Raw genomic sequence first — 26,409 nt, forward strand, 5'->3', positions numbered from 1 at the left:
GGCTATGTGTGACGGGGGTATAACAAGGAGTTAATAGAACTTGCCCTTGCCACCGTAAAATGCATTGTAGAGCCTTCAGCACACTTATTAACATATTTAACTGAATGCGCATATATATATATATATATATATATATATATATATATATATATATATATATATATATATATATATGTTTAGCTCCCATTTTGTATGAGATGAACTCAAAGAACTAAAACTTTTTCACTTTTTCCACATACACAATATCACCATTTCTCTCAAATATTGTTCACAAACCAGTCTAAATCTGTGATAGTGAGCACTTCTCCTTTGCTGAGATAATCCATCCCACCTCACAGGTGTGCCATATCAAGATGCTGATTAGACACCATGATTAGTGCACAGGTGTGCCTTAGACTGCCCACAATAAAAGGCCACTCTGAAAGGTGCAGTTTTATCACACAGCACAATGCCACAGATGTCGCAAGATTTGAGGGAGCGTGCAGTTGGCATGCTGACAGCAGGAATGTCAACCAGAGCTGTTGCTCGTGTATTGAATGTTCATTTCTCTACCATAAGCCGTCTCCAAAGGCATTTCAGAGAATTTGGCAGTACATCCAACCAGCCTCACAACCGCAGACCACGTGTAACCACACCAGCCCAGGACCTCCACATCCAGCATGTTCACCTCCAAGATCGTCTGAGACCAGCCACTCGGACAGCTGCTGAAACAATCGGTTTGCATAACCAAAGAATATCTGCACAAACTGTCAGAAACCGTCTCAGGGAAGCTCATCTGCATGCTCGTCGTCCTCATCGGGGTCTCGACCTGACTCCAGTTCGTCGTCGTAACCGACTTGAGTGGGCAAATGCTCACATTTGCTGGCGTTTGGCACACTGGAAAGGTGTTCTCTTCATGGATGATGCGAAGGAGATGTGTTGCACTGCATGAGGCAAATGGTTGTCACACCAGATACTGACTGGTATCCCCCCCCCCAATAAAACAAAACTGCACCTTTCAGAGTGGCCTTTTATTGTGGGCAGTCTAAGGCACACCTGTGCACTAATCATGGTTTTTAATCAGCATCTTGATATGGCACACCTGTGAGGTGGGATGGATTATCTCAGCAAAGGAGAAGTTCTCACTATCACAGATTTAGACTGGTTTGTGAACAACATTTGAGGGAAATGGTGATATTGTGTATGTGGATAAAGTTTTAGATCTTTGAGTTCATCTCATACAAAATGGGAGCAAAACCAAAAGCGTTGCGTTTATATTTTTGTTGAGTGTATATATATATATGAGCCTGTATGTATAGGTTTGGCCCTGTGTGGATGAGAGAAGGTCCAAAATAAATTCAAACATGCACCTAATTCTTCTGTTTTAAAGTCATTAATGATGTATGCTACACAATCCTTCCACCCTGGCAAAAGAACATTTCAAAGAAATCATTAAAAGTCCAAAAGTACCATGACATTTGTGCCCATGATGAAACATGTAAATGTCCAGCCATAATGGTATATCAGGAGGCTCACTGTGCTGATGTCAATCCCCACAAGCAGCTCTGATGTAAATGTTGTATGGTCAGTGTTTGAAAACTTGCATGACACAAAGACTTCAAACAGTAACAGGAAGATAATGTGGCAGTTACAGTTGTGCTCAAAAGTTTGCATCCCTGGCAGAACTTTTTTTTTTTTTTTGCCATTTTGCAGCGAATATGAATGATAACACAAAACCTTTTTATCACTCATGGTTAGTGTTTGTGTGAAAGCACTTATTGTCAAACAACTGTTTAGTCTATTTAAATTATAATGACAACAGAAACCAATTTCAGACTCTGAGAAGAATTAGAAAATGAGGGAATCTGTTGGAACCATACCGCGATCAGGTAGACCAACACAGAAATTTCAGCAACAACTGCCAGGAAAATTGTTTGGGATGCAAAGAAAGAAAAACCCACAAATAACTTCAGCTGAAATCCAGGACTCTCTAAAAAAAAGTGGTTGGCTGTGTCAAGATCCACAATTAGGAGGCACTTCAAGAAAAATGGGCTGCATGGTCGAGTTGCCAGAAGAGAGCCATTGCTAAGCAAATCCCACAAAGTATCCTGCTTATAATACACAGCACAGAGAACAGTCATTTGGAGTGATGAGACCAAAATTGAACTTTTTGGCCACAACCATAAATGTTACATTTGGAGAGGAGTCAAACAAGGCCTATAAGGAAAGGTACACCATTCCTACTCTGAAGCATAGAGGTAGATGTTTTGGGAATGTGTGAGCTACAAAGGCACAGGAGACTTGGTCAAAACTGATGGCAGGCTGAAAGCTGCATGTTATGAATTAATTTGTTTATTTATTTATTTGGCATATAGATCAACAATAACAAAAATCAGAAAATACTGGACAAAAATTTATACTCATTCGCCTGGAAGCTAAACAATCTAAAACACAAGGCCATGTCAACCTGTCATTGACTACACCAGAATAAAGTGAAGGTTCTGGAGTGGTCATCTCAGTCTCCTGATCTTAATATCATTCAGCCACTCAGGGGAGATCTCAAATGTGCAGTTCATGCAAAACAGCTTAGGAATTTCCAGGAACGGGGGGCTGTTTGCCAAGAAGAATGGGTAGCTTTACCTTCAGAAAAAATAGTCTCATTCACAACTACCACAAAAGACTTCAAGCTGTCAATAATGTTAAAGGGGGCAATACACTGTAGTAAAAACTGGGGTATGCAAACCTTTGATCAGGATCATTTTGGTAGTTTCTCTTGTCATTATGATTTAAATGAATAAACACAGTTGTTTGCCAATAACTGGCTTCACACAACCACTAGTGAATCAAAAGGACATGCACATCCAAGATGTGTGAAACAGCGTGCTGGATCAAGGTGAAACTAATTTTTGAAATTATTTGTTATTATTATTTATTATTATTTAATTTGAAATTAAAGGAAAAATCCACACAGCCTAAATGCTCCCATGCAACAATCTTAATTTCATATTTGGTTCACACAACCACTAACCATGAGTGAAAAACATTTTTGTTATCATTCATAATCTCGTAAAATTGCATGACTGAATGCTGGCACAAAAAAAAAAAAAAAAAAGAAGCCCAAACATCAGACCAGCCCACTGGGAACTGGCTCAGGCCTCCCGATTACCTACTCAACGCATGTTAACATTAATTTGCTCTAACAAGGGGCAGGATTGCTTTCTAATTACTGGTTGATTTCAGTTGGTGTCTTGGCTTTCCATGCCTTTTCTACCTCCCTTTCTTCAGGTGTTCAACACTTTTTTCCTGTGTCATTTTTTACACATAACATAACGTATGGACATCTATGGTTTGATTTCTTTGTATGTGTGGATTACCTGGGTTGTTTCTGACTTCTGGTGAAATTTTCATACCAATAGCACCTACAGAAATAGATGTAGTGAGAAAAATGGTGTCGTGTTCAGTACTTTTATTTAACCAGCTGTAATATATATATATATATATATATATATATATATATATATATATATATATATATATATATATATATCAGGATCTGTGAATCCTCACGGAGTTGTGTGATTTAATGTTCAGAAAATCATTGTGTTCATGATGTTTAATTTCATTGTGAGAGCACAATATTTCAGTGGTGAGAACCGGAGCTTCACAGGATGTGTTGAACAAATCGTGTGCTCTGTGAAGCCAATATGTTGTGTCTCTGATCTGAAAACTCCTGTTTGTAAAACCAGGATGACTAATGTGAGCATCAACAGGAATTTATCAGTTAATTACCAGATGGATATGGATCATGATAGAATAAAAATCCTTATGACCCTGAATAAGCAGTAACTCGGGATCAAGGAATTAATTCCATGTTGCTCATGTTCAAGCAGTAATGGCTCCACACATAAAACTGGAACATTTTCACTCTCTGGAATAAAATACTTTATCAGTAATGTAACACATCAACAAAGAATATACAACCCAGAATATTTATCATCCTTTGCATGGACATTCTGTTTTGCTTTTGTTCCAGGTTTTCAATTAACCTTTCCGCCTTCTGCCTGTACTTTGATATGGGAAGTCTTGGCTTGAACATTTTCCTGACACAGCTCCTGTTTGGTGCTATTGAAATACCAGCTTACATTCTTTGCATATGGCTGCTGGAGTTTGTGGGGAGAAAGGTGTCGCTCATGTCAACAGCTCTGACATCAGTACTCCTTTCTGTGCTCATCCTAGCTGTTCCTCAAGGTAAAGCATGTCGCTCATGGTCACGAACATTGTATTTTTTTGCTCTTTGTGTCCATTTGAAAACATTTTATTTTGATTGCTTTTACAGGATATCCCATTGCTGCTACGTCGCTGGCTGTAGCAACCCGTTTTTTCTTCATATTGGGCCTTGGTACATGTAACGTCTTTGTTCAGGAGCTGTTTCCAACATCAGTCAGGTCAGTGTTTCTCTGTGTGGGTGGAGCTACATTATAAACTACTTGAGATCAGGAGGAAAATACAAGAAGACAGATTATAACAAAGTGTTTACCCATAAATACAAGTTAACACTCTTAATATGTCGAACCATTAAGATTAGAGAACACAATGTGATTCTTTTGGGTGGTCTCATTTTGATCAGGGTCACTGCAGTAATTTGACAATTCAACTTAAATTTATGGGGGATAGATGGGAGTTGAACCCCAGATGATGTTGTGAGGCAGTAACACTACCACTGCACTGCCACAACATTTTTGCTGGGCCAAATATTGGCACATTTAGGACTTAATTATTTGCAATATTCTGCTTCATATCCATTGATGATAATAACTGCATCAAGTGTGTGCGATTCACTGACATAAAATTTTTTTATTCTTTTGTTTTACTGCATCCAGCATTCAATACTGGCACAACTGAGCAGAGCATTCTAATACCAGTGGTGCTGCTAATAGCCCCTACACACATAACACGAATGAGGCCGAATGGCGCATGAAGGTGGATTCGAATGGCACTCGTGAAAAATCAGAGCCGCTCTCAAATGCCACACAGCAGACGGCACAACCATTCGGCCACTACACATGCATTCCACATTCAAATTGCACTCATGCTGGAAACCCAATCGAACAGCATCAACATGAGGTCATACTGCTATCTGACCGTGGTCACAATATTTTTACAGCATGTTGTACACAGGCCGGACCATGGACGAGGGGCTGCATGAAATGACTGACCATATCGATCCCTGGCTGAATGTCACAATCGAGCCAGCTTTCACACCAGTGGCTGAATGAGGGCGAATGCTCACTCGACCCACACTCGGCCACAGTTGAGGTGCCACCCACGAACTTCCAACAGCTGGGCTCTTAGAAAATGTGGGTCAGTTCACGCGGCCAGCAAGAATGTAGTGTTCGGGACACCACTGTCGAGATGTGGTCGAATGGACAACAGCTCAAAGGGCAGTCAGTGTGACATGTCCCCCCACTCTGAGCACCACGAATGGCATGCGAGTATGCTGTGTCCCCCCTGAGCACCACAAATGGCATGCAAGTGTATAGTGCTCCCCCCCCCCCCACTGAGCAACACACATGGCGTGCGAGTGTGTCATGTCTCCCCCAATCCAACATTGTTGAGGTGCAGCTGAGGTGAGAGGTGCCGAAAGCTCCAATGGTGGTTGTAGTGCTGTGCGACAGCTGTCCACAGCACAGCGCACACACCTGGACAGGCTGTCATGTCCATGATGGATGTAATTTCTCACATACAGTGTCATTCTGTTAGGAAAAATTACCTAAAAACTCTGACACAGACAACAAATGAGACACCAGGGAAAACAGGTTTCAGTTTTTAAGATCTTTTGTCATTTAAAGCTTTAAAGGTACATGTTATACAGAGTACAGGTCTGAAGACAAATACAAGTACATTCAGTTTCAAGCCACTTATATATATTCCCAAGGTGTGGCAAAGTTCATTGAATGAAATCAATTGATAGCATAAGACAGTCAGTCTCAAAGTCCATTCCTGGTCCTTCATCTTGCACTAATGAAAGAATGCCTCGCATCATCACATAGCATAAGACAATCAGTCTTATAGTCCATCTCTGCTTCTTCATCATGCGCTGATGAAAGAATGTCTTGCCTTATCTTATCTGTGCTCTTTGCACAGTCCCTCTTCCATGTGTAGCAGAAAGCTGCACCAACCTTCGATGTCCTAAGTTTGCATCAAGCAGAGGTCATGAAATTTCTTCAAAAGGAGCAATTTAACACAGCAAGGCCAGGTATATCTCCAGGCATCAAAGGGAGATCCTACGAGCCAACACAGGATGGCTCGGTTTCATACACCCCCACCCTTTCCAGGATTTAAGACTCCCCAAAGTGCATTCCTCACGGAGCTGCGGATTCCCTTATCAAGATCCCAAAACAGATGTGCCAGCTCATCTCTCATAAAAAAAAACAGACCACAGAAAGACACATCTGCCCCCAAAAGTCCTAAAAATATGTCTTTTCAACCAGATTCAAGAGAAAAACATCTCACTGAAGAATTACCATCAACTTGTTGATCACAGTCCAGTTTTTCTGACCAAAATCGACCCAATATTGACCTATTTCACATTGTGTGATGAAATCGAAAACCCAGTCCATGGAACAAGAGTGACCCCTGTTGGACAAATTGGGGAAGGACATGTGACTGACTGGTATAGTATTAAATTGTAAACACGTTTTTAAAAAAAAATGCATTTTATTGTTGTAAAAAAAAAAGAAAAGAAAAGAATCCTGTGACCATTTAACCTTACACGAGATTTATATATGTCTGGTAAGTTTGTATTTGAATTATAGACTGTGGAAAGTTTATCTAATGTGCTTTTTCACATATAATTGTGTTGTGCGTGTATTTCCACAGAAAACCATTTACAAGAGTTATCCTACAGGACTTGTTTGGTTTTAAGGCGGGCATATAGGAGGAGATGCTGATTTATATATATAAAACCAGACAAAGAAACTCAGAAAAAACTACAGTACCCGGAATTCTTGGGAGTGGAGCTTTTAACCTTTAGAAGCCTGTGCCCCTGGGAACTCACTCTCTTACGCCTTTTACTCTTACGCCCTTTTCTTCGCTCTTACAGTCTCTTTCTCCTGGGTCTTGAGAGGCTGCCTCGCCGTCAAAATTTACAACCCTTTGTTTGAAACCATGTGCTGCTTAAAACTTATTTCTTGTTTGTGCACGCCAACAAGAAATTACTTTTTCCTTTTTTTTTTCCTACCGATAACTGTTGCTCAACTTTTGTAAAGTTAAATGTGCAGGTGCATTTAACTTCCTTTTTTGATTTTTCAAATTAAAACCTTTTTCTTCTTCAACTCCAAATTCATCTCATGAAGATTTTTCTCATAAAGTCAACCATTTTTGTATTGAGTTTTTGATTTAACCCGGCTCTCACAGATGATGACGAAAGCTAAATTTTTGATTATTTTTTTGATAGAGAAAAAAGACACTCAAACCTTTACTCTGACGGCCCAGACTATGAGCGCTGCAGAGATAACAACATCCAGGTCAGCTGAGATGTCAACAGCGATTTGAACCGCCGCCGCAAGTCACAGCATAACAACGGAAAGCGTCCCCAGTAACTAACGAAACCGGGCACGTTGACCAGCAGAGTCTCTTTGTCAAGGTCCCTGAAGCAGCTGTGGATGGATGGATCATCGACTGAAAAGGGAGACAATTCCAGCACCTGACCTACGGAGACCAATCTGCACAGCGCCTCCAAAGTAAGGCTGGGCTACGGTGTCAGAGATAAACAGAGTGGCTTTATTTAACTCTATCCAACAAAATCATTAATCTTCTCTCAGTTAATAAATACCAAAGTAAATTCCCTGCTTATTAGGATGAATTTCCCTCATTAAACTCCCGCTACGAAACCAAATTATCTGCACGTCATGTAATCATTGCTCCTTGAATTTCGTCATCATCAAATTGCTTACTGTGATATGTCCTGTTATATAACTCCTGCCTGAGTTAACACTTCAGAGCCTGACCCTGTGCAAATTTGCGCAGGGAAAGGTACCCCCTCTACTCCAAGAGCCCATCATTGTGGCACAATGGTTCATTAACGAGCCATTCACTAGCCCAAACATATGTTAATGCAGCATGCAGTCTCCAATCTGCATAGACAAACAGGCTGTGTGGGGTTAGGGTTACCTGATGTATGTGGGCGTATGTGTGACATTTTGACTATAAAAGCAGACACATCTTCAAGTCAAGAAGGCAAACATCACAATGGCAGCAAGACGGTCAAGCAAGAAATACACTCCTCTGGAAGCCTTTTTGCAAGCACTCCCAGATGTGGACTCAGGGAGTAGTGATGAAGATTTCTTCGTTGGTGAATCAGAGTTCATCCCCTCTGATTCCTCCTCTGATGAGGACATGCCAGCACCAACGGATTCACAGCCGAAACAGCCTCTTCACACGAGACTTGCACATAAGCGGACTAAAACACTAATAATTGTTACAGAGGAGGACGATGAAGAGAAGCCTTCATCTGTGAAAGGAAAGTCTTCCCAATTCAGAAAAGGCAAACAGCATGCTGAAGACAAACCACGATGCCAAAAATGCAGGCGCACTGGAGAAAAGTCTTCTTCATCCCAGAAGCGCAAGTGCACTGAACAGAAGTCCCAGAAAAGAGAAGAGATGGCCCAGAAAAGCAAGGACACAAGCGAAAACTCCAAGGTATTTACATTTTGCTTTTATATTGTAGTATTGTCTGTGTTCACATCTTTCTGTTTATGGTTTTATTTATATATGCTCCTAAATGCAAAATAATTTTTCCCTTTTGGGCAATAGAGGTTTCATCTTATCTCATGTTATCTTTAGGCAGGACCTTGTGAGACAGAGATGGAACTGTTTGGGTTCAGCAACAAATTGAGGACTTCAACACCGTTCAGCCAACACAGACAACCCAGACATCAGTCAGCAATGCAGGGCCGATGGAGCTTGCAAGACTCAAAGTGGCTAGTCGCTTGCAAAGCTTCCTTTGTCTATTTGACATCAGCTTGCTGAGGACCATCATAGACTGCACAGTACACAAATCCCGCAAAACAAACCCTGACTGGAGCACGTGTCTCGAGCTGATGGCATTCATCGCTGTTTTATTCTTCAGAGGAGCGATTGGCAGAACCGGTGCCATGCGTGACTGCTGGTCAAAATGCTTCGGCATTCCGGAAATCATGTCCACAGTGTCCTGAGACCGATATGAAGAGTTGATGCGCTATTTACGCTTCAATATCAAGGACACCCATTTGGAACGCATGCAGACGGACAAATCTGCTGCCATTTCAGACATTTGGGGGTGCTTTGTTCAGAATTGTGTGCTGTCGTACAACCCAGGGTAACACATAACAGTTGAACAGTTATTTCCAACAAAGGTCCGATGTCCTTTTCTGCAATACACTGCATCTAAACCGGACAAGTTTGGAATAAAGTTTTGGATTGCAGCAGACTTGGACACTAAGTACATGTGCAATGCCATTCCTTACTTAGGAAAAGACCCCAGCCATGCCATAGGAGAGTGACTTGCAGACAATCTTGTGACAAGGCATATGGAACCCTTTTTGGACAGACGCAGAACTGTCACTATGGACAATTTTTTCACATCGTTGTCTCTGGCGAACAGGCTTCTACAACGCAACACAACTCTGCTTGGCACAATAAACAAAATTCGACAGGAAGTTCCAAAGCAGGTAAAAAACACCAGAGAACGTGAGGAGTTTTCAACACAGGTGTTCACTTCTGACAGTGCCCTGCTAACAGTCTATGCAGCTAAAAAGAAGAACAATGTGTGATCTCCATTCGTGTGTAAAAATTGCTAAAAACTAAACAAACAAACAAAAAACAGAACACTGTACATAGGAACTCACAATTTGTTGACTGTGCTCACAAATTGTTTATCAATGCGATTTCTCTTGAATATTTTTATGTGTGAAATAAATGTTGTTTTTTCACTTAAGTCCTTTGTTTGGTCTTCAATTTAGGCCAGGGATGCCCAACCCTGGTCCTCAAGACCTGTTTTCCTACATGTCTCCCTCTTTCAACACAGTCTGAGTGGGGCAAGGGAGCAGGTACTGATCTAATTTGCAACTCAAAGGAACAAGTCAATAGGGTGATCACCACACTAATTTGAGAGGGGGAGTAGGGCCTTGCAGCAGCGGCAGAAAGTTCCAGGCGTTGCAGTGTTAAATAAATATCTTAAATGTGTGAAGTTGTTTGTGATTTTGTATGGTTTTACAGAGGTTGTTGGATCTGACCTGCAGAACGTACTCCTGAAGATTAGACTGATTTTAATATTTCCTATTGACTGACCCTAAAATCAGCGATATTATAACCTTGTTATAATATCATTCAGTCATAGGTGGTGCCCCCAGTATTCAAGGTAAAATTATCCACCAGTGATCATTTCAAATATCCTAAAACACATATTATATTCTTCCTGATTCTGCTACACATGGCATTGTTCTGCAATACAACCTTTGACACATAAAGCGTTTCAATACACTGAGTGTTAAAAGGCTATCACAACAAACTTAGTAGTACAGCAGTAATAAAATGGCAATCTAATAGTCACAAGACAATTATAATGGTAAATATATTTGACAGAGCATTAACATTAACTTTTATAACACATTCCCTCCCATGGCTTACACAATGTACAGTATTTCAGACAACGTTATCAGCAGAGCTGTAAAATGAGATTTGCAGGTGTGCACAGTGTGCTGCCTGCCCACTGCGAGTCAATGCATGTGAAGGGCCAGCATGCTGTCACTAGACACTGCTGAGCGGGATCTTAGAGCTGTCAAACATCCATCATGAAGTATGCCACATATCCCTGTGGAGGTGGACTTATGGGCAGCAGTGTGCCCAGCCGCCACCACAGAGATAAAAATAAAAACCCTACCCTGTGGCTCACGCCATGTGACATGTGATCGCAACGTCCACACGGTCTGTCATTCATGTGGACATTAGCTGACAACCAGGACACACACCTGTACCAGTGTCTGGACAATGACAGACAGTGAGCCCATTCATGTGAGTGTTTTCCTGCTCCGGAAAGGGGGCCATGTCACTCATCCATGATGTGATGTCCATATTGACATTATCATACGCGATCACATCCACTACAGTTATGCGTTTGTCAGGGGACGGTGGTTGACATGTAATCACGTCATGGGTTGGGTGTCATTCAAAATCAAGCAGGGAGGGAGCTGACCATAACCCACGGCCAGACCTGTCGCCTATTGAAAATGTGTGGCGCATTATGAAGCGCAAAATACGACAACAGAAACCCCACACTGTTGAACAGTTGAAGTTGTATATCAATCAAGAATGGGAAAGAATTCCACCTTCAAAGCTTCAACAATTAGTGTCCTCAGTTCCCAAACTCTTATTGAGTGTTGTTAGAAGGAAAGGTGATGTAACAGTGTAAACATACCACTGTCCCAGCTTTTTTGAAACGTGTTGCAGGCATCCATTTCAAAATGAGCAAATATTTGCACAAAAACAATAAAGTTTATCAGTCTGAACATTAAATATCTTGTCTTTGTGGTGTATTCAATTGAATATAGGTTGAAGAAGATTTGCAAATCATTGTATTCTGTTTTTATTTACATTTCACACAACATCCCAACCTCATTGGAATTGGAGTTGTATCTGTCGTGCAAATTTGGTGAGAATCTGTGAAGTAGTTTTTAAAGTAATCCTCCAAAGCCTATATAAAGTTAAACTTGACCAGACAGACAAATAAATAAACGCCAATGATTTTATTATGTCCTTGGTGGACGTAAATATAAAAACAACCAAAATCACCCTTGGATCACCCCCAGCCACGTCTCAGTGTGCACAGAGATGCCCATGCAGCCAGAGCTGTACCATGGTGGCCCACAGCAGCCATGAACTTTGCAGGCTTGACCTCCAGTCGCTGCGTGTGCAAGAGAAGAAGGGATGTTTTTATTTCATCTCATTCATGTATTTTCATTAATTCCTTGTTTACTTCCATGAGCATGATTCATGAATAAAAAGGAACGGGAGGACGGTAATTCTTCACCCTGACATTGATGCAGGCTCGGACTGGTAATCTGTGATTTTGGGCATTTGCCGGTGGGCCGCTGCACGTTTAGACATGCGTGGGCTGCCCGTCCCATATTTATAGAGATTATGGAAATATACAGTGTTCTCAAACCACGCGCTGCTGTCAACACGAGGAAAATCCGTGATCGTTGAAGCTACAGCGAAATTTGTTCCCAGTCCGACCCTGCATTGATGTGTGAATGGGTTTGTGTGACTGAGTGAATGTGAGGCATCATTGTAAAGCACTTTGTCCTTCTGATTTATAAGGAAAAAGAGCTATATAAATGCTGTCCAGTCCATTCCATTTGTTTCCTCAATTCCAACACAGACATTGTCCTAGCTCAAGTCATCAGGCCTCAAATAAACATCATTACCAGTAACATTATTGTCTTACATTTAAATGGTACATTCATTGTTCTTATAATGTTCTATGGTCTCTCATTGTTTTGTCCTTTGATTTATGGACATTTAAACATTTAATTGCTTCTGCTGCTGTGAGAGCATGATGTGGTATCACATCTCTCACCATGGTCACACTGTGTTTATGCACGTGCACACAATCGGGCACGAAGGGGCCATAGGGATAGTATTTCACTGGGGCATAACTGGAGGCAGAGACAAAAAAAAAAAAAATCACACCAACACAAGCGACAACTTTTTACTTGGAATCTCACTGATTTGGTCCACCCGTCACATGCGCACATGGTGGCCAACTGTCTGCTGAATGCGGTCCAGAGTGGTGGTGAAAATATGGCCACAACTCTCAAAGCAGACTGTACACATATCACGCAAGAGCCACTGACATGTTGCACAGCACACAGTGCATGTCAGAGCACAAACCAAGCATGAAGTCAAAGGAATTGTCTCAATGCACAAATCTGGGGAAGGGTACTGAAACATTTCTGCTGATTTGGAAGTCCCAATGTGCACAGTGGCCTCCATCATCTATACGAGAATGGAAATGGAAGATGTTTGGATCCACCGGGGCATCCTACTGGCCATACAAAAGACTGCTCAATGCACATAGCTTGTGCGTAAAGATGGCACACTTGGGCACATGTTTAATTACGTCACATCTGTATTCCTCTGACTAGACAATGAGCCACGGGAGGGCACAGACCCCGCCCCCACGACGTCACCTGCTTCGCTGGCCCCCGCATCTCCAGACACCACCAGCTCTGTTGGCCCCGGCGTCTCCACGGCAGCTGCTGATGTCTGTCTGACTGGCTGTGTTCTCACCAGAGCTGTGCTGGAATCACAGGAGGACACTGTCAGAGAAATCAGTGGCATCAGTAAGCACCTGGATCAAATAATCCCAGTCCTCGGTGATGTCTGTACAGCAGTGAAAGCACATAATAAGTGAATTGTTTCCTTGCCTCTTCACATGGTTGAAATCATATGCTGCCAGGCCCATATGCCTTCCAGGGGTGGAATGAAGTAGACTGGTGTGGCAGCCAGTTCCTCTGGGGGGAGGATGTACTTCTCAAGCAGTGGTATGCCATGGCATTGTGCGACATTATGGAGGAGACCCCAGGCCAGCACAGCTTCTCCGGTCAGTTCTACAGCACCCCACCCCCGACCTGTCCAGGCAGTGCCAGCGGCCTTTCAGCAGGCCGGCTGCCCTCTCCACAACCACCCAGATGAGGGAGTAGAGGTTGTACTGCCTTTCTTGGTCAGTGTTGGTTCGTTAACGATGTTAGCAGCAATATTCTCAGCAGGTAGCCACAGTCCCCTGAGGTCAAATGAAGGCAGAATACAATGCACGATGTAAATTGACCACACTGTTAAGAAATGATAACACAAACCATGTTAGGCTGCACACATGGCCAAATGTGGCTGCTCTGGTTCCCATTTGGAGCAATGTAATGAGGGAAGCAAGCAGCCACCCATTGCACACCGTGGCAGCCTGTAGCCTGTCCCCAACCATGCTGTTGGTCAGGATGAATGAATCATGCATTGAACCAGGCAACCTAGCCACAATGTTAGGCAGGTGCGCATCACATTTGATTTGCACATTGATGGAATGTAAATTTGTATTAACAAATACAAACTCATCATGTGATGGCACTTTTATTGCAATATGTGTGCAGTCAATAGCAGCAATTACATTTGGGAAACCGTATCTTGCTGCAAATTGTACTATGATGTTGGCCTGTTCAACAGCATTGTATGGACATGTGATGTACCTGGATGACATTCGGATGATTGCGTTCCACACAGCTGGCATGACTCAGCTCAAGGTTGCATGGCACGCTCCTGACCAATTGACTAGCTCCCGCTGGAATGCCCCTGTTGCCAGGAATCCTAGCATGGTCAGCACCTGTGCGGGCAAAGACAGCCCCTGGCTCCTCGCTGTATTGCACTCTGGCTGGTTGCAGTTTTGCCACAGCTCCAGTAACACTGGCCTCGGTAATCGGAATTGGCTTATGAGGTAATCCTTGTGTTCCCTGAATTTGCGCTCACATTGGAGTGCACCATTTGCAAGGTCCTCTAACAATGCTGATGCAGCCATTGTTAATGCTATTTTATGCATCACTTTGCTCGTGCTTTTATGTCCACCCATATAATTGCAAACACATGGGTGTGTTAATTGTTCATCAGTGTGTCTCTGATGTGCACATTACTCTGATTACTTCGATGACTTCATGTTTTTACACTATTGACAGTTCCCAGCATCACCTCCACATGTCGGTGATTGCACAATAGCTGTAGAAATGTAAGTACGTCAGCCGGGATTTTTGCATAGGTAAGGTGGTGGCAGCATCATTCTGTGGGGATGTTTTTCAGTGGCAGAAACTGGTCAGGATGACAGAAAGACAAATGCAGCAATCAACAGAGACATCCTGGATGAAAACCTGCTGTTAAGGTTGGTGGTAGAGCCAGGAACAGAATCAGAATTGACCCCAAGAACCAGCGCAGCCAGAAACAGGATAGAGGAATTAAGTTTATTTTAACACCAGGAAGAATAAATCAGAACAGTGTGCAGACAAACTTAAAGGTTCTCTCAAAAGAGTCCTGACAGGAACTCAGGAACTCTCTTCAGGCACAGAAAACCAAAACTCAGGAATCTTCTTTTAACAGAGGTGCTAGAAACCTCAGCTAATAACCTCTTGAAGCGCAAACCAAAACTCAGGTTTCTTTCTCTTAATATAGGTGCAGGAAACTCAGGTAACATCTTCTTGAATAACTGCAATATCACCTTTAGCATCGGTGCCAACATATAGTGGTAACTTCCGCCTCAAGGTAAGTTCCCCAAAGAGAAAAACACTCTTGCCACTCTTGATTTTTAGATCAACAGACATCCAGCCTACTGGGACAAAGAAGTCCGAAATTCATAAAGTCCAAACACAGCCTCAGCAGGAGGAGGAAAAACAAAACTTCTTTCCTCAACTAAGGGAGAGTGCAAATTGCAAGGACTAGGAGTGAGCAAGATGCCAATGGAAACCAAACCATAGAGTGCTAATAGCAAATGGACTTCCACTGGTTGGACAAACAACAGTAATTGCAGAGGACATGTGATGAACCCAGGACAACACCAGAGGAAAGCAGAGAGGGAAACAGAGAAGACAGGGCTGAAGCAGACAGAAGACAGAGTGAAACAGAGACAATCGGCTAAGACAGACTAAACCCTGATAGCAGACAGAACACAGACCCTACTTGAACTGAAGATGATAATAATAATACACCAGAGAAGATGTGAAGATGATAACTGCACATGCAGAGAATAATGATAAAACAGAGAAGATGTAAAGTGCTAAGATGTGGGAAATGGAGAGAACATAACACAAGGAAAATAGGAGCAAATAGAAGACAGTGAACAGCAAAGGGCAGACCAAACAAACAATACCATGATCAGAGACAGCCCTAAAAACAACCTGACCAGAACCAGACCACGATACCTGCTCCAGACTGGGGCAACGGTTCATCGTTCAACAGGAGAATGACCCTAAGCACACAGTCAAGATATCAAAAGAGTGACTTCAGGACAACTCTGAATATCCTTGAGTGGCCCAGCCAGAGTCAACCTTATTGAACATCTTTGGAGAGATCTGACGTGCATTGACACTCCCTTTCCAACCTAATCGAGCTTTGGAGATGCTGCAAAGATGAATGGGCAAAACTGCCGAAAGATAGGTGTGCCAAGCTTGTGGCATCATATTCAAGATGACTAGAGGCTGTAAATGGTGTCAAAGGTTCATCAACAAAGTATTGAGCAAAGGGTGTGAATACATGCATGTGATTTCTTAGTTTTTCATTTTTAATAAATTTGTAATAATTAAAAATAAACTTTTTTCATGATGTTATTATGGGGTGTTGTGAGTAGACTTTTGAGGGAAAAATAATTTACTCCATTTTGGAATAAGGCTGCACTATAACACAATGTGGAAAAAGTGAAGCACTGTGAATACTTTACGGATGCTCTGTGTCTAGTCTTCCTTGAGTCAACTGACTGAGAACAAAGGCTAAGAACAATGTGTTTCACAAGTGACCAAGCCGATATATCTGAAAATGAATTTGACTACTGGTACTTATGATCTGTCCCTTTTTTCTGAGAAATTTGGTATCATCAAGTAATTTGTTATCTTACAAATTAGTTGTAATTCAGCTCTGTTGTAATTTTTAGACAAACAGCCACAGGACTTGGAGCAACAGCTGGCAGATCTGGAGGGATATTTGCTCCCCTGGTTAACATGTTGTCCAGGTTCCACTGGGTCCTACCCATCACTTTCTTCAGCACCCTCTTGCTAATCGGTGGATCCCTCTGCTTCATTCTTCCTGAGACAAGACACAGAGAGCTCCCTGAGTCAACTGAAGAGGCTGAAAACAACAAGTAAGGATATTGTGTCTCATTACTAAACAAGCTGTATGCGTTAGAATTCATTTTGGTGACTTCCAGCCTAGCGATCGATGGAGTAGGACACAACTTTTAGGGCTCCTGCAATTCCCTGCAAAAAAAAAAAGGCAAATTTTTTTGTCTTCTTTTTTTTGGGGGGGGGGGGGGGGGTGTTGTTTCTGCTATTTTTCAACTTGGATTTTGTGCTGTCCAAAATACCTCCTAAACCTAAAACTGCAAGTATTTTATCTGCTCGGCCACAGCAGTCTTCTTTGCTCGCGACATCCCCGCCTCAGTGATTCCTCTGTCCCCCCCAGATGGTGCTGCTGTGTCTGCAGGGGACACATCTCCTCCAACTTGGTCTCCTCCCTATGTAACGACATTGTGGCTGTCTTTGGAATTCAGCTACAAATGGCTCTAAGCAAAAACCTATCATCCATCAAGATGGAAATACTCGCAGTGAAATCCAAATTATCAGTCTATATTTCCAACATGTAGTCAGATGTGAGTGCGCTGAAGAGTGTGGTCAGTGAAATGGAAACTTCCCTCTCCACCTGCACTGATGATGTCACTGTTCTACGGACTAAAGTGGAATAACTCTCAGCCAAACTGGCAAGAGTGGGGCATAAATTCAAAGATTTGAAGGCAAGATCTCAGAGCAATAATGTGGGGATTGTGGGTGTACCTGAGAATTTGGGAACTTGTGCTCGTCTCACACTTGTATAATTTAAGGTACTGTTCCGGATTCATTTTTCCAAAGTTGTTTGTTACAAATTTATGCCTCTGTCACCGACAGCTGTGATAAATGTCACGCTCCATCCTGCAGTCTTAGTCACATGTTCTTTTCCTGCGCACTCCTGTCTTTTTGGCAGTGCTACTTTCACACTATGTCTTGTTATCTATAATGCCTCTCCCCATACTGCCATATTTGGGTGTCCAGAAGACTGATACACCTCTACACAAGTGGAGGCTATAACATTTACTTCCTTGTTAGCAAGATGCCATCTCCTTCTTCATTGGAAGTCCACTGAACCCCCTTCCAGCACTTTGTGGCACTGTCCTTTAAAAAGGACATCCTGTGATTGCAAAATGTTTTTATTAATATTCAGGAAGCGTAAATTCTCAAAAGTTTTATAAAAAAAAGTGGCAATTGTTTTTAGTTTTTCAGCTCACTTCAATCATTGTCTGATGACTCATGTGCCAACTGTCCTCCCTTTTTTATTTTCTTTTTTCTTTAATATTGAATAGTTTTTCTATCTCTGAGTATATACATTTTTTATTTAGTATTTTTATTTAACTTATTTTGCTTTGTTTTCCTTTGTTATTAGGTTATTGTTATTCTTATTTTTGTTTCAACTGTGGTTCTTATCATTTTTGTCTATGAGAATTTTGTCTTTGTGAGCCATTTTTCTTCCCTCAGAAAAAAAAAAAAAAAAAAAAAAAAAATATATATATATATATATATATATATATATATATATATATATATATATGTGTCTGTGTGTGTGTGTGTGTGTGTATGTATAAGGGCCCCTTCACATATAACACAACAGACAGAAACCGAAAGAAACTCTATGAACCAAAAATGAAATGGGGAACCACGAAATATTCCACCTGCTGTCGTGAGGGACGCACGGTCGCGCACGACGCACAGACGTGCACAACACACCGATGATGGTTTCATGCACGAGCATGCACAAACACATTGAGAGCAGCTGGAAAATGTTGCACCACATTGCGCCACTGTTATGGACAAAAAAAAGAAAAAAAAAACAGCTCGAGTGTGTTGCACTATATCGTGCCTGTGCTGTGGAGAAAAACACACACACACCATAAAAAACACAGCAGTTTCTTGAATCCCTCTTATTGAGCGGACAATACAAGTATGAACCGTCTGTTCCTCTGTAGATGACCCATAGTCACAGATGTACAGCCATGACATGACATGAATGAAGCAATACACTCTCATTATGCCCACATCTGCTTGTCCAGCGTGTCCGGCTGGCCCCATGCATGTATCCGGCCCGACACACGTGTCCTGTGGACAGACACCACATCATGTAGAACAGAGCTCACGTGGGTGACATGATATTCAGATCGCCTGCTGTTTGTCATGATCTAACGGTCCATTTCACCTGGGACAGCCTATCAATGTGCGCACTGTACGCTCGCTCACTGCAGCCCGTCACAACAGTGATATATGTTTTTATGTATGTCCACGTGAGGACAGCAAGCAGATACACGTATGTCACAATGGACAGTTGTAAGGCCATGTCCGTCAAAATACGGTACTTGTTCCCCAGCTGGGACGTCCAAAACCGGAGATCTCAACAGTTGCTACTGTCAGCAGCCACGCCCCTGTCCATTCAGCACACACACCAATGTGTCACTCTCCAATTCTGTGTTATGTGGTCATTTGCTTTTAGTTATTTTATTATGTAATTGGGTATGTAGTTAGCGTAACATCATGTGCACTGAGTTGTCATTTGCAGCTGTCAGTGAGTATCTGGCTGGTGATCAGCTGGGAGATGCCTCACCGTGTTGTGTGTGCTCAGATGTGGCTGGCCAGTCCCCATCTATACATACATCTTAGCAGCTCATGCAAGTGTGCTCCCCCCGGCATGCCACATGTGTTGTGGATGGGGGTGCATGAAAAACATACGCATGCCTCGTGTTGTGGGGAGGGAGCAGGGGAGCGCAACACATGCGCTATACAAACGCATGGCACATGTGTTGTGGGGGGGATCAGGGGGGCGCAACACACGTGCCATACACACTCACAGCACATGTGCTGTAGGGGGAGCGGGGGTGCAACACATGCGCCATACACACGTATGGCGCATGTGTTGAGGGGTGGGCAGACACTCTGGCACACCACATGTGTGTTGCTTGGCAACTCCACAGTCGTGGGGGCACTTAGGCAAATTTCACATCTAGCACGAAAGTGGTCGTCTGCACACTATTTTCATGCTAACAGTGCAAATGGCCACACATTTCCTAAGTGCTCTGTGAGTGGTATTGGATGTTTATCTGTGTCACCTGGAATTTGGCCGACACCTGCCGCTTGAGGGATCGAATAGGCTCTCACAGGTCATTCTCTGTCTTTCAGCTGCTGGTGTGTGTGAATAGTTGTAGCGACAGGTGTACGAGGCGTTAGAGGCAGCTCCAATATTTCACAAATGGCATGCAATTCCTCCTTCGTGCGCTAGTCGGCTTCAATCGTGTTATGCGTGATAGGGCCCTAATGTTGCCACTAAAACTTATGATATGTCTTTTCTTTCAGAAATCCAGCCTCCACAGAGACAGAAAGCTCTTCATATCAACAGTCAACCAGACTATAGATGTTGTCCTGAGGGTTTATTATTAAATGTGTATAAATAATTCAACAGCACTGTAACCTGAATACATTAAAATATTATACAACTCATTAACTTTTGGCTTAATTCTTAGACATTTGGGTAGCGTACAAGAACTCAAGTGTGTTTGTTGGTGAGGAAAGGTTTGCAGTCCTTGACACTGCACACAGTGTTGTGGTGTTTATGGAATCAATGGATGGATGGATTGATTGATTGATTGATTGATTGATTGATTGATTGATTGATTGATTGATTGATTGATTGATTGATTGATTTGGACACTAAGAAAGCTGAGTGAGAAGTTTTAGTATCTGGGATTTGGATTGTTCAAGAGCAAGGCTAAGATCCAGGATTTTATTTACTTCCTTCACTGACTCAGCCATCAGAAGAGAATCTGTATGCAGTCAAAGTGTTGAATTTATTGATGTCACTGGAGAGAGATATTCAGCAACGCTGATATCTTTGCAGGAGAATGATGGTCCAAGTGTAGAGTCCTGGTGTTTTCTGTCTTACTTTATAGTCATGAGGTCACTGGAAACTAAGCAGTGACCTAAATTGATGACTTAATGTGTTTGGTACTATGTCTGACTGGATGATCCTTGGGTATCATCGGAATGACTTTGTGATGGTAAATGGACTGCACTGAACATGCTTTTCCATCAGAAGCTCAGAGCGCTTTACAATGATATCTCATATTTACATGCTGATCTCAGGATGCTGCTATGCCAGGGGCTCACTACACACTGTGCAGCAGCGGATTAAATGCCTTGCTTAAGGGCCCTTAGTGATTGTCTGGTCTGCTGGGGTTTGAACTGAGGATCCTCTGGTCTCAAGCCCAATGCTTAACCACTAGACCATCACCTACCCAAACAACCAAATTGTTCCTGAGATACTCAAATAAGTTGCACTACTTGAAATGTGAGTAAACTGCTGACATTTTGACTATGTAATACAGTCATATGAACCCGACTGAGCGTGCAAGCATCTCTGTGTTTCTGACCCAGTAACTGCTGCCCATGTATCACCTGGCTATAAAAGATACCAACTTTCATGTCAGTGCAGTGTCACACCCAAGCTCAAGGTTTGATGCAAATGGCTCATTAGGAAAGGTGATGTAACACAGTGGTAAACAAACCACTGTCCCAGCTTTTTTGAAATGTGTTGCAGGCATCCATTTCAAAATGAGCAAATATTTGCACAAAAACAATAAAGTTGATCAGTTTGAACATTAAATATCTTGTCTTTGTGGTGTATTCAATTGAATATAGGTTGAAGAGGATTTGGAAATCATTGTATTCTGTTTTATTTACATTTCAATCAACATCCCAACTTCATTGGAATTGGGGTTGTACTGTATGTACACTGTTTTTTCACTCACTCTCCCTCAGCCACCAGGATACAACCTTCTGTCTGGATCAGCAATACGATCGCATGAATGCAATCACATGAATGAGTGAGGACAAGCTGTGCTTTCCCCTCTCCATGTTGTGGGGCCAGCTCAGCCACACTGGCAATACAGAGACACGTGTGTGTCCTGGCTGTCATTTAATGCTGCACATGATGGATGGACCATGTGGACATTGCGATCGTGTGTCATGTGGCATGATGCGCAGTGGCCCATTGTGCTGTCCGGTCAGATGATGCACTAGCCGCGGAACGCCGCATCATATGGGGATCTATATGGGATCTATATGGGACAACAATTTTGTGAGCTGACGGTGGGAGCTGTCCGTAGAACGGGATGTACAGCACAGGGTGCTGTGTTGTTGGCGTCTGCCCAGTGCTGTGACACCCAGCTGAAGCTGTTCCACAGCTGAGCTTTTATTTTTATCTCTGTTGTGGTGGCATGGGCACACTGCCTGTCACATGCATCAACTCGCCATGGGCAAGCAGCACGGTGCATGCACCTGCGCATCGTATCATAGCTGTGATGATCATAATGTCTCACATACATTGTGTAACCCATGGGAGGGAATGACAATGTATCTGTTAAATAACGTCCATCATGGACATGACAGCCTATCCAGATGCGCACTGTGCTGGACAGTGATCGCACTGCACTCCGGCCGCCATTCGAGCTTTCACCACCTCAGCCACTCCTCGACAATGTTGGGTAAGGGATAGGGGGACACATGACACACTCACATGCCATTTGTGGTGCTCAGGGGGCGGACACAACACACTGACCTCCCTTTGAGCTTTCACCACCTCGACCGCACCTTGACAGTGGTGTCCTGGGTGCTACTTTTGTGCTGGCCGCATGAATGGGCCTGTATTGTCTAAGTGCCCTGTGATTGCTGCTGGAAGTTCATGAGTTGCATCTCGACTCGTGGGCCGGGTGTGGGTCAAATGCGCATTCGCCCACCATTTGCCCTCAATCGGCCTGTATTGTGAAGGCTGGCTCAATTGGGAAATTGCTTGTGCTGTGGCCGAACGGATGTGCCAACTGCTGTGAGACTGCTGTATGAGGCATTTGAGTGCAGTTCGAATTTGCACAACTATTGTCCGAATCCTTCGGCCTGCAGTGTGATGGCTGGCTTGATTGGGATATTGGGCCAGGATTTTACACGGCCGAACATTTCGTATTGCCCCTCGACCATTGTCCGAATGGTCTGACTTGCAGTACGAATGTTGCGACTTCAGTGGAATGGCCATACAACTGCATCTCGACAATCTTTGATTGGGTTTCCAGTGCGAGCGCAACATGAATGTGGTTGCCTGTGCTGTGGCCGAATGGATATGCCAACTGCTGTGAGACTGCTGTATGAGGTCTGTCCATAAAGTATAGGTCCTTTTAATTTTTTTCAAAAACTATATGGATTTCATTCATGTTTTAACGTCAGACACGCTTGAACCCTCGTGCGCATGCGTGAGTTTTTCCACGCCTGTCGGTGACGTCATTCGCCTGTGAGCACTCATTGTGGGAGGAGTCGTCCAGCCCCTCGTCGGAATTCCTTTGTCTGAGAAGTTGCTGAGAGACTGGCGCTTTGTTTGATCAAAATTTTTTCTAAACCTGTGAGACACATCGAAGTGGACACAGTTCGAAAAATTAAGCTGGTTTTCAGTGAAAATTTTAACGTCTGATGAGAGATTTTGAGGTGATACTGTCGCTTTAAGGACTTCCCACGGTGCGAGACGTCGCGCAGCGCTCTCAGGCGCCATCATCAGCCTGTTTCAAGCTGAAAACCTCCACATTTCAGGCTCTATTGATCCAGGACGTCGTGAGAGAACAGAGAAGTTTCAGAAGAAGTCGGTTTCAGCATTTTATCCGGATATTCCACTGTTAAAGGAGATTTTTTTAATGAAAGACGTGCGGACGGATTGCAGCGTCGGCTTGCAGCCGCCGCTACGCTCCGCCACAGGAAAAACACCTCCGTTGGAAGCCTTAAGGACAAGTTGGAACATGTCCAGCTGTTAAACAATTTCTCATATACTCACTCCACTGAAAGCCATCAAAAGCCGCCTGGATTTTACAAATGGTTATCAACACGGAGGTGTTTTTCCTGTGCCGCCGCACTGCGCCGGCTGCGTCCCGACGCGCGGACCCGTCCGCACGTCTTTCATTAAAAAAATCTCCTTTAACAGTGGAATATCCGGATAAAATGCTGAAACCGACTTCTTCTGAAACGTCTCTGTTCTCTCATGACGTCCTGGATCAATAGAGCCTGAAATGTGGAGGTTTTCAGCTTGAAACAGGCTGATGACGGCGCCTGGGAGCGCTGCGCGACGTCTCGCACCGTGGGAAGTCCTTAAAGCGACAGTATCACCTCAAAATCTCTCATCAGCCTGTTAAAATTTTCACTGAAAACCAGCTTAATTTTTCGAACCGTGTCCACTTCGATGTGTCTCACAGGTTTAGAAAAAATTTTGATCAAACAAAGCGCCAGTCTCTCAGCAACTTCTCAGACAAAGGAATTCCGACGAGGGGCTGGACGACTCCTCCCACAAGGAGTGCTCACAGGCGAATGACGTCACCGACAGGCGTGGAAAAACTCACGCATGCGCACGAGGGTTCAAGCATGTCTGACGTAAAAACATATGAATGAAATCCATATAGTTTTTGAAAAAAATAAAAAGGACCTATACTTTATGGACAGACCTCGTATGAGGTGTTGAGGAGTGTAGTTCAAATTGTCATGAATGTCGTCCGAATCTTCCTTAGTACGCCATTCTGCCTCATTCATGCTGTGTGAAAGGGCCTTAAAAAATGTTGGTTCCTCAAAACGCAAAAGACGGAGAACCATCCCCTACCTTTTCTGAGTCAGGCTCAAAACGTCTTAGTTACCCCTCCTAATTCTGTGCTGAGAGAACTGATGGTGTTGTTAAAAATGCTTCTCACTGCCGATCACCCAAGAGTAAAAATGTGGTGAGTTGGGAGTGAGAATATGTTGTTTTGGGAGGTGAGGATTAACTTTTTTCCGCCTGAGTGATTGCTATTTTGACCGGTGATAGTTCTGAAATGTGGTGGATGTGGCGACAAGTGGCACCAGTGTGTGCTCCTAGATCTGACCCATCCAGATCAAATCAGTTTTTATTTGCCATATTCTGGGAACAACACTGTGAACAGTTCTACTGTAATATGAAAAAATGTTTTGCCATGATACCATTTTCACATATTTTTCAGTTTAAAATTGAAAGCAGGACTTTCAGCACAAAGTATTTTATGTTAGCATAGATATAGTTTTATTTATGGGACTGATACGAACAGAAAGTCCAATGTAAATCATTTACTAAAAAAGTATGTGATTAAAATGATCTTGAATTGCAAACAGATATTTTGGATCCTTTTTGCATTCATGCCAGATTTGGAAGGAAATCCATCTGACTGTGTCATAATTGTGATTTTTCAGTTGATATATAAAGTTGTATTCTTTTTGTTTGCCACAAAATAAAAGCTCCATGTGTGGTGTGTTTCCAGATTTTCTATGCATTGCTGCATAAATCAGGACATATTTTATATGAAATCACTTCTTCTTGAAATAAAATGCTGAGATTAATAAAAGCTGTGTTCATGGTGACAGAAATTGTCTTCTGTTCTGTTTTCTCTCTTGTGCATTTACACATTGTTCACTAAATGAAAGAAACATTAATCCTAATCAGTAAGTCATCCACCCAGCTACTGTTTGGGATGCAGGATTTGTTTCTTGCTCATTTTCTAATTATTAATGTTATACTTGGGTTTTGGTTGTAGTTTGGGTGTGTAACCGTGGTATAAATAGATAAATAAATAAATTGGTTGAGTTAATAGGGTTTTAAAAAGGAATAGTTTGCACTATGTGGCATGCTTAGTTATCATGTTACAGGGTAACATATGTCACATGTCATAGAATCCAATGGATGTCAACATTGCTCTACCTTTACCTTGCAGACCAAGCATTCAACACAGTCAAAACTATTTAATTTATTAATCCTATTAGTTCAACCAATAATTTGCACCGCTTTATACCAAAATTGGAGCAACTTTAACTTCTAACCCCTGTGCAAACTGAAATTGAATTTTGTCACCATTCTTGTTGTTTTTACCCCATAACTCCATAACATTCAGTCATAGATAGTCCAAACTATACCTTTTTGGTATCATTGTGATCAGACAAATAATGTGGTATAGCTTTTTTTAGCTGGAGCATTTTTAAATTTTGACCCCTGTGTAATTCTTCAATTGGCCCCTACCTGGCCGCCTACTGAAATTTCAAGTGGCTACTCAGTTTTTTTCAAAAGAGTAATGTCTAAGGAGTATTTGTGCCAACTCTGGTGCTTCTTTCCAAAAATGAACAATTGCTACAGTTATCTGTTCCACTATCTGCTTTCCTGTTGCAGGTCCAAGCTCTTGGTTTATGGCTCATCTGTTTCCTCTCCCAGCATGTCTTTGTCTGCATGTCTGTCCAAATCACTTTTCATGTGTCTGCAGTTCCATTTTGTGGGGGCGTGTCCCTGTTGTTTGCAGTAGGTGTGTCTGTTTCTTACACTGTCTGTTATGTAGTCACCTGTCGTCTGGAGTAGTCTTGTTTTATCTGGAATTTATACGTGTATATATGTTTAGATGTAGTGCTGTGCGCCTGTTCTGTTGTCTGTCACGTCCTCCACCCTGCCGCTGGGTCACATTAATCTATACACCTATACACATCATATTCTTTACATCCTGTGTACACA

At 42.6% G+C, this 26,409-nt stretch overlaps 1 protein-coding gene across 1 annotated transcript in view; it reads left to right on the forward strand.

Annotated features, from left to right (window-relative positions):
- LOC117521226 (solute carrier family 22 member 13-like) overlaps positions 1-16,904 on the forward strand; it is a 51,437-nt gene extending 34,533 nt beyond the window's left edge. The window contains exons 5-7 of the mRNA XM_034182564.1: positions 4,013-4,227; positions 4,316-4,424; positions 16,694-16,904. Of these exons, the coding sequence (XP_034038455.1) occupies positions 4,013-4,227; positions 4,316-4,424; positions 16,694-16,904 (535 nt within the window). The remainder of the gene's footprint in view (positions 1-4,012; positions 4,228-4,315; positions 4,425-16,693) is intronic.
- Positions 16,905-26,409: the final 9,505 nt, after the last annotated feature.

The sequence above is a fragment of the Thalassophryne amazonica genome, chromosome 12 (genome assembly GCF_902500255.1).
Source record: "Thalassophryne amazonica chromosome 12, fThaAma1.1, whole genome shotgun sequence".
NCBI lineage: Eukaryota > Metazoa > Chordata > Actinopteri > Batrachoidiformes > Batrachoididae > Thalassophryne > Thalassophryne amazonica.